Genomic DNA, 9,513 nt, shown 5'->3' with positions numbered 1-9,513 from the left:
AAAATTACTCACTATAGGCCCAGAAATCAAACTAATGTGTGGCAGAGTAACATTTAGAAAGGAAATAAATTCATAAAGTGCAGATGTTTAATCTACTTAGTATTTTTACTGAAGTATGTTTACATCTATCTACTAGCAAAATGTGTGTAATAAAAGCTAACAGAGATTCTCTTCCATTCCATCACCACATCAATTAAATGAAAATATTCAGATATAGTAAACTCAGTATTATGAACATGGGAACAAAGAACATGTCCAGAAACATTTGTTAATTTCAAAATAAACTTTAATAACTTTTAACTCTATTTTTACTAGTACAAACAAACTAGGTTAAAAATCCTACAATTTAACATACTTCTAAACAATCCTATACATGTCCCATTTTCAGTAGGAGCTCAAAGAAAATCTTTGAGAAAGGTATAGATTTACTGCCTTGTATTTTAGTTCAATCCTCACTGTTAGCACAAATACAAAACCACAGTCAGGTTTATAAGGTAAAATTGTACAATAGCTCTATATCGTAAAATATTACTAATAATGCAGTTTCTAAGAACTAAAATATCAGCTGGCTGACTTTGCTTTTATGATGCATATTAAGATCTTCTTATAACACGACAATGCCCCTAAAAAAAGTCCACCAGTATGCACTGAGGTGGGAAGTTAGTCCAAGGAACAAATATTCATTTTCATGAGACATGCAGAGGCGAATTTTCAAACCATAAAGTATTTCTATCATTCAGTGAAGGTTATTACTGATGTTGGTATAATCATGAGAGAGCTTTCTTGCTGGAGTAAAAAGCATTTCTTACCATTAGATTGGCTATGGCATGCAAAAGAGTTTCATAACTCTGCCAAGGGCAAGGCAAACACTTCACCACCATGATCAGTCCATCCATAATGGCTGCCTTGATTACACTTCAACACAAAACACACTGTGGACAGTGTCTCGACAGAGCTTCTTCTACTTTCCTCATTAGCTAACCAGACATGGGTCGTCATTGCTGGGCTTGACCTCTCCTTCCAGCAGCAAATCCATCACAACCTTTGTCAAATAGCTGCATGTTCCTTTTTTTCCCAGGGGGGGGGTGTTGTAAAAGGAAGCCATATCATCCTACAAAGGAAAAAAGTAAGCAGGCTGTTTGATTTTTTGTTTGTAAAGAGTTGACAGGTAAAATCAGTGTCAGCCTAGGGAAAAAATAAATGCACAGGAAGATTTCCTTATGGAAAATATGAGCTTTCTGAACTTTTCTTTCATTTTCCTGAGGTGTCATCTCAGCATATAAAACAAAGACAGACGTTTTTACTACTCTCCTCTTTACCAATAATTTTTATTTACTTAGGCAAAGATTTTACAGATGAGCAAAAAGATCAAACAGAGAGCCTGGAAGGGGCTATATTAGGCAGGACGCAGCCCCAGTATGTTGTTGGTTACTGCATTCCTGTTCTCCCAGAATTTAATCCTGGTAAAATACATTTTAACTGCTAAATATATAAAGGAGATTTACTTCTTCCTAGATTTCTTTTTAGTAAGAATTTCATAGCTGAATTGACTAGTAATTAACTAAAAAGTAATGTTAATTCCTCAAATAGTGTCAACGTCACCCTGACGGTATTTTGTACTCTCTGAACGTGTTTTGTAAATTGAATAATGAGAGATAAGGGATTTTTTTTTTTTTTCAGAGTTATGACAGTGAAACAATTCTACAAAAAGCTATTTTCTCTACTTACTTGTTTTTCCACTTCTTTTAGCCGACTCCCATCTTTTTGAAATTCATGAAATGCTTCTTTCACCAATTTGTCTAGATCTACTTTGTCTTGAAATTCTAGCTCGGGGTTTCTTTCCAGTACAATGGATACAACCATTAGCAGCTAGAAGAGACAGATGTTGAAAGCCAATTATATGAACCATGAAAGGGAAACACTCTGGACCTGTTTTATTCTTTAATCAGATCAATGGATGATCCTAGCACTCTATAGTGTGTTCTGTATGCTAAGAGGAAGACTGGGAATCTTCCTAATCTTACAAATGAGCAGTCTAAGTTCTGTTTGGAAGTGATGTCCATGTTTTTACTGTGTCCCTATAGCTGTATTTAAATGTTTTTTTAGTCACTTAAGTAAAATTAACAACTTAGAAAAATGTTTTTCCTAACCTTGTGCCCTATTTACTCTAAATATCTGAACTCTTTCTAGGCCTTTGGCATTAATCCTTTGTTGGCAAGAGGCCAGTAACCAAAAAATATCTAGTGTGATTGGGGGCCTGCCAGAGATGAAGGGGTAGAGACAGAGCCAGAAAAGGCAGATGAGTTCAACAGAGACTGGGTCAGGGTTAATGATGAAACAACTTGGGGTCTGAGCACCCCAAAATGAATATAACTCTGTGATGGCATAGCAGTTTCTCAGAATGGCTGTTTTACAAAATACACTTACTTCTGACTTTTTGACATGAGGCTATAGTCAGGTCTGTATAAACTATTTTAGTTTGACACATCATCCTATTATTTGGCCATCCCATACATTTATCCTAAGTAGTAATGCTCATTTTAGATGATAAACTCTTATAGGTAAAGACTATGTCTGAGTACACATTGCTTATAAAGGTTTTCTGATGATGTTTATGGCTCCTACCTTGTGCATGTAACACGAAACAGAACTCCTAAATGACTGTACTTTATCTAAATGCTTCACAAACAGAACCTGGAGGAACCAAAGGAAACACTCTCAGTATAACTCAGGGGTCACAATGCGGGAGACCTTGGGGCAGGGCTCTAGCCAGAAGAATATAAGTTATGCTCTAGTTCTAAAGGAACATTTTTTCCTGCAAAAGGAATGAGCTCATTACAGTCAATAAGAAGGACCTCTGTTACCCACTTGATGTCCCAGAAGAACTAGATGTGGAAAGGTTATGGTAACAGCACAAGGAAGGTATTTATGGTACTGCTGATGTACTTGGAATGAATGTATAGGTGAAAAGAAATGGGGAGGGAATCTTTCCATCCTGGAGTTTAAGATGCTCACACTGTTCCTGTGCCTGGACTTGGGCACATGAAGGACTCAATTAGAGGAGATCAGGGGTGGGTGAGGAATGAAATTCTTGGTCTACTTGGTAGTTTCCTTTACCCTAGTTTTTAGACAGCAGGTAGAAAGCACTTCTTGAGCAATTTGCCTTTCTTGATACAAACCTCCACAATGATCTGTCTGTACTTTGGCTGATCAATATTGCCCAACATGTCTTCAACAAGGAGAGAGAAATTCATCTCATACATGGTCATATCTGACAGGGTTGGTTGCTGAAAAAAAATAACTGAACATTAAAATGCTGCTCTGTTATACTCTAGTTCTCATTTAATAGAGGAATTTCATTTTCTAATCAATAATCTTCTTCAATTTGTATATAGCCTTAGAGAACATCCTCAGCTATACAACGGCATTTTATACATGTCAAACTACTGAAGCCAACCAGCTGACTACCGTGAATTAAACCTCCCATTTTTAGGAGTTACCTTAACTTTATTAATGTTTTTAGGGGAAAGGGACTATATTAGAAAGCTTTTTTGATTCACAAAACGGCAGCCCAAAATTGAGGCAACAGATAGAGTACCTATTGTTTTCAGAATTAACAAAAAAGTTATGCTCACTGTCAGACTTCAGCATGTACATCACTTGCTACTTAATTTACATCATTTCTGTGGCAGGTCCTTTCTGAGCTAGCAGCATAAAAATGAATACAAACAAGCAAAAGCAACATTATTTGCAGAAATGGCAGGCAAACAGTAAAAGCAAAACTGAAAGACTTTACTTTATCCTTTATATTTCATTTAAAGCTAGAAAATTTTATAGTGTTCCATTCACTTTCACAAACCAAATAAAAACAGAAAATAAACTCAAATCCAATTTCAAAGCCGAGCATAGTAGGTAACCCTTAAAAGATGGAAAGAAGGCTCTAAATGTTAGGCTCCTATAGAGGAAAGCAGATGGAGTCACCAGAATTATTACCAGAGATGTTCAGACGTATTAATTGCTTTTACCTCAATAACGCTTTACAGTGAAATTCAGTCACAGCTTCAGAACAATGTGCACCTACTTACTACTCAAAATGGGACACAGTGGATATGTCCCCTTTCAAATTAAGTGATAGCATTGTTTTGCCAGGTGTACTAATCCTCAGCCCTCCCCATATTTGATGCTGTCCATCTACTTACAGGTAGTTCCCAATCTGGGGAAAATGAGGCTGGTTGCCAAACACAGTTATTAAAATTGTTTACAAGTCTAGCAATGGGATTAATGGGTTACAGAGGAAAGGTTTCATATAGATCTCATTTGAAAAGGCAACCAAACTGCTATGTGACTATGATAATAAAACTTACAGATATCAAACTTGTCATATCTCCTAATCTTGGAAAGGACTTATGGAATCAGTGTAGCAAAGAAGTTTAGAATAAATTTTTGCGGGAGGCCACAGCCTGGGTCTGCTATATACCAGAAGGGTGACCCTGGGAAAACCACTTATCTGTGCTTCAGTTTCCTCATCTGTCAAATGGGAATAATAAAGTACCTACCTCATAAGACTATTGTGAAGATTACGTGAATACTTAGAAAGTACCTGGTACATAAACAGTATTTAATTCAAACCTATTGTTGTTATTAGTGTTGGCAAAGAGAGTATACTATATGTAAACAGCCCAGGTGATCAGACAATTAGATGAAAACCTGCTAAGTATCAGTGGGGGCTGAGATGGAGACTGAGCAAAGGTTGCCTCAGACCACTGCCCAGGTGTGCAGAGATGAGGCCTAGTGGAAGCAGGATCCTAACAATGGAGGGCTGTTTGCTCAAGGAGATGGTGTGGCTCCATAACAACAATCACAGCAACTGGGAAAGGGATGGAGTGTATACACTGGCAACCAAAGAAAACCACTTAACAGTCCATGAGTAATATAAAGAATACTTTTTAAAAGTGCTTGTTGAATAAGTAATAGTTCAAAATTTCAAAGGTAAAAAAGGGTTTCAGTGAAAAACTCACCTCTGTCCCCCAGCCACATAGTTCCTTTTCCCAGAAGCAAAAAAGAAAGAATGCTACCAATTTCTTGTAGGTCCTTCTAGAGATACTCTATGTATATGTATGTATAAAAAGAGTGCAGGTGTATGTATTTAGGAATACTTTATTTGTATAACAAGCTTCATCAAAATAAATTTGGTTCAAGTTTCAACAAAAAACAAATACAGTACTCCATTCCAAGATGCTAATTATTCACTTTTGCGTATAAGCAGAATGATTTTAATGTCAGGTTTAAATAAAATAATCATATCACAGGAGCAGACCAGTTACATAATGTGGGAAGCCATATGAGGGAGGGGGCACTAATTTATTTGGCCCACAGGTAAAGTCACACTTCAAGTAAAATAAGTGATTGTCTGATTGTCTAATGGCCTAAAGAGCTACTGCATTTCAATGCTATTCCTAAGTAGTAATTTCTTTATCCATAGCGTTACTAGACCATGCTGCTTCTCAAGTTCTGATCTGGTTTCCTGAATGTGTATTTTATTGCTTATGAGGACCCTCAGCAGCAGTCCACTGCTTTCGAGAGATTGAAACTTGGTGGTGCTACCATCACCACCTTCCATTACCTAAAACACTTCAAACATTACAAATAGGAATCCTGTACATTTTAAGCCATATCTTCCCATTCCCTATGCCCTCCCTGTCCCTGGTAACCTGTATTCCAGATTCTGACTCTATGAGTTTGCTTATACTAATTATTTCAAATCAATGAGATCATATAATATTTGTCCTTTTGTGTCTTGCTTATTTCATTCAACATGATGTCTTCAAGATTCATACACTGTAAACATAATTAATTGCACTGAAATACGTATCTCAATGTGATTAAAAGGGGAAATGTTAGATTGCATATATGGTAACAGAAAAAACATTTTAAAAATATCTGTGGAACTACACTACACAAACAGTGAACCCTAAGTAACAAAACAAAACAAAACAAAAACAGAGCAAAAAACAAAAAAACTTGGTGGTGAAAGGATACCCCCACTTAAGGTAAAGTCAATATAAGAAGTCCCAAATTCACTAATAAGTAAACAAAGGAAGGACAGTTTGCTTGGCAAAAGATATGACCATGTGCTTCCTTTAAACAGAGAGCTTCCTTGAACATATGAAATACTACAAAGCAAAAACAAAATTGATTAAAGACAACTTTTCAGTAATATATCCATTTGGTAAAGTGGCCCTTTTATAAAGGAGATTAAAATTGAAAAATAAAAGTAACTGAGATTGGGGAAAAGTATTTCCAACCAGATGATTAGACTCTTATTTTCTAGTATTTCTACCCTCCAATTATTATTCCCTCCTTTAAATACTCGTAGACAACTAAATAAGAAGAAAGGTTATCTGCAGAGCAGAGGGGGAAAATTCTCTATTCCTTTAGTTCTCTTTAGAAGTCCTTGTCACTGACATAAACAAGATGGGGCTTTACCTGTGGCAAATGCTTCCCAGCTACAATGATACCATTGGGTGTACGCTCTAGGATCTGCCACACTCGGTCATAAAACCCAGGGGGAGTTCTATTCAATGAACCATCGATCTGACGCCTATTCATCCAACATCTGTAGACCAAAGGAAAATTGTTTTCAGAGTTGAAAAACAAGCTTGTTGTGGTAGAAAGCAAGCAAAGCTCACAATATGGATTAATTGTTCTAATCGGCAGAACAATAAAAGCCAAAATCCACAAATGATGCATCTCTACCATATTATAGAAGTCAGTACACATTTCATAGTAAAAAATAGAGCTTGCAGGAGAACAGAAAATCCCCAAGATTTTAAAACATTTAATAGGTAAAATGCTATTCTTTAGTAAATTATGAGGTTGTTCACTACATGATCAGATGAGTTCCTAATACACAAAGCAGCTCCATTTAAAAACACAGGGGCAGCGAATTTAAAAATGTTTATGTGGTTCTTAACAATAAGATGTAAGCTCCACAAAGGAATGGAAATTATATAACTTGATCACTCCTATACACCTTTTCCCAGAAAGGTGCTTAATAAACATTTGATAATTCAATGAATGGATACTCAAGTAAAGTTTTTTTATATGTATTGAAATTCCTTTATTTTAGACCTTATTAAAAATAAGTTTGCTGTTTAAATATGGCTGAAGTACCAGCGATGAAAAACTCAGATCTGAGTTTCATGCATTAAGCATTAAATCTTAAGATAAACTTCTTAAATAATTCACAAGTATTAAAGACCAGTTGGCATAATTTGAAAAGAACAGAATAAATGACAAAGTAATATACTCTTGCCACAGCTGAAGACAGGAACAAATACACATTTTAAAACTTGTTATTAAAAAAGGCATCAGTGTGAAACATGTCATGAATTCCTACAATATTTCTAGGAATTAAAATAACTATGCAGGATATAGGAAACAGAAAAAGGCATTTTTGTTCTGGTGAGAGAAGACCAATGAAATTTTATCCCTACATAAATGAGAGAGGCATCCTTTTTGGCTTTCCTTGTTGGGTTCAGTGCTATGTTAACAAGAAGCCCAAATGTCTAGAGATTCCTTGGTGATGTTTTACTTTAGATAATAGGTGTGTAAAATGAATACCCCATATTCTGCATTTGACTTTTTCCCCATTCCTCTTGTTTGGCAACAAAAAAGGATGTTTTCAGAGTTCAAGGAAGTCATGGATAATACTTTAGAAAGGAGAGGTTTGCTTAGAACAATATAAAAAGTAGAAATGAGTGAATACTCATGTCTACAATGGAGGTGGAGAATTATTTCAGAAGATCTTTGTTATTTTTTTGCCTTTTATTTTGAAAAATGGTACTCTTTCAAAAAAGACACAAAGATAATTCAGAAAGTTCTGGTATAATCTTCAAATCAGCTTCCCCAATTCTTACTATCTAACCATACCACATCCTGCTCTAAACATAGTACTATTGTGGAATCCAGGAAACTAACATTGATACAATACCGTTAAACTATGGACCTTATTGAAACTTCACTAGTTTTACCACTTATGTCTTTGTTTTAGTCCAAGATACAATCCAGGATGCTACATTGCATTTAGTTTTCATGTCTCCTAGACTCCTCTAACCTGTGGATAGCTCTTCAGTCTTCCTTTATCTTTCATGACTTTGACACTAGAAATGTCAGATATTTTGTAGAAAGGACCTCAATTTGGGTTTGTCTGATGTTTTCTCATGATTAGACTGACATTATGCATTTGAGCAAGAAAGCCACAGAAGCTAGGCTGTGTCCTTTTGATATGTCAATATGTCTTCTGTGTCTTTTGATATGTGGATAGGTCTTTTTACTGGTGATAGACTTGATCAGTTGGTTAAGGTGGGGAGGGTTTTTCCACTATAAAGTTACTATCTTTCCCTTTGCAATTAAAAAGTAACCTGAGAGGATGTACTTTGAAATTATGCAAGTTTTCTGTTTCTCATTATACTTTCACCTACTAATTTTAGAATCAATTGAGGTGATTCTTGCTTGCAACAATTCTTACTATGGCATTTGCCTAAATTAATTTTCTTTTTCTGTCATTTCATATACATTTATTAATCAAAATTAATAATTTCAGAATTGTTAATCTATATCATTGTGAGAAAAAAATATTATTACCTACAGTACAGTATTTGTGTGTGGTTCCTTTTTCCTTCAGCCTTACAGTATCCAAAGTAATGTTTTCCAAAGGTACTTGGGTTAATTCTTTTCTGTAACATTCTTGTGAGAGGGGTTATATTCGTTTGTTACAGCTTGTATTCTATTTGGGGTTCCCTTAACATCTTGGATTAATTTTAATTAATTGTTCAAATTCTGGGTATATGAAACATTACCATGGTTTGGAAGTATGGTTCTTCCCCTAACTCCATGTACCTTTATCTATTTCATCTATTCCTTCCATCTTGTTCCCACCCACTCCCTGAAAGTAAACAATGTCATTAGGTTTTGATTTATCCTTTCTGTATTTCTTCTGCACAAATGAGCAGGTATACATATATTTTCTTATATCTTCTTCTTTCTTACATGAAGAGTGGCATACTACAGATGCTCTTTTGCACTTTGCTGTTTCATGTAACAATATATCCTAGAAATGATTCCTTATCTATGCATACAGACCACTCTCATTCTTTTTCACAGCTGCATAGTACTTCATTGTGTGGACATATCATACTCATTCAGACAATATCCTTTGTATGGGCATTTAGGTTGTTTGCAATATTTTGCAAATATAAACAATGATGCAATGAATAACCTTGAGCAAATATATATCCAAATTGTTGGAGGTGTATCTTCAGGGTAGATTCCTAAAAGTACATTAGTAAATTTTTTAGATGTTGTCAAATTTCCTTCAAGAAGTTTCTGCCTACCAGCTACATCTGAGAGTTCCTGTTTCCCAATAGCCACATTAAATGCTTGTCACACTTTTTAACTTTTACCAGTCTGAGATAAGAAATGGTATCTCAATGCTGTTTTAATTTACATGTG

General features: G+C 35.4%; 1 protein-coding gene across 10 annotated transcripts in view; it reads right to left on the bottom strand.

Annotated features, from left to right (window-relative positions):
* Nucleotides 1-268: 268 nt before the first annotated feature.
* Nucleotides 269-9,513, bottom strand: part of PHKB (phosphorylase kinase regulatory subunit beta) — a 276,301-nt gene continuing 267,056 nt past the window's right edge. For 5 of the 10 annotated variants that reach the window (XM_037815495.1, XM_037815494.1, XM_037815492.1 and 2 more), the window contains 4 exons: nt 6,487-6,616; nt 3,180-3,287; nt 1,729-1,869; nt 974-1,111 (listed from right to left, as the gene is read on the bottom strand). In XM_037815495.1, the coding sequence (XP_037671423.1) occupies nt 974-1,111; nt 1,729-1,869; nt 3,180-3,287; nt 6,487-6,616 (517 nt within the window). Of the gene's footprint in view, nt 1,112-1,728; nt 1,870-3,179; nt 3,288-3,635; nt 3,705-6,486; nt 6,617-9,513 lie in introns of those variants that run through there. The other 5 variants (XM_037815491.1, XM_037815498.1, XM_037815497.1 and 2 more) reach the window with 2 other exon arrangements.

Source organism: Choloepus didactylus, chromosome 22, assembly GCF_015220235.1.
Source record: "Choloepus didactylus isolate mChoDid1 chromosome 22, mChoDid1.pri, whole genome shotgun sequence".
NCBI lineage: Eukaryota > Metazoa > Chordata > Mammalia > Pilosa > Megalonychidae > Choloepus > Choloepus didactylus.
Note: the sequence above shows the minus strand (reverse complement) of the source record. Positions and strands in the feature narration are given on the sequence as shown.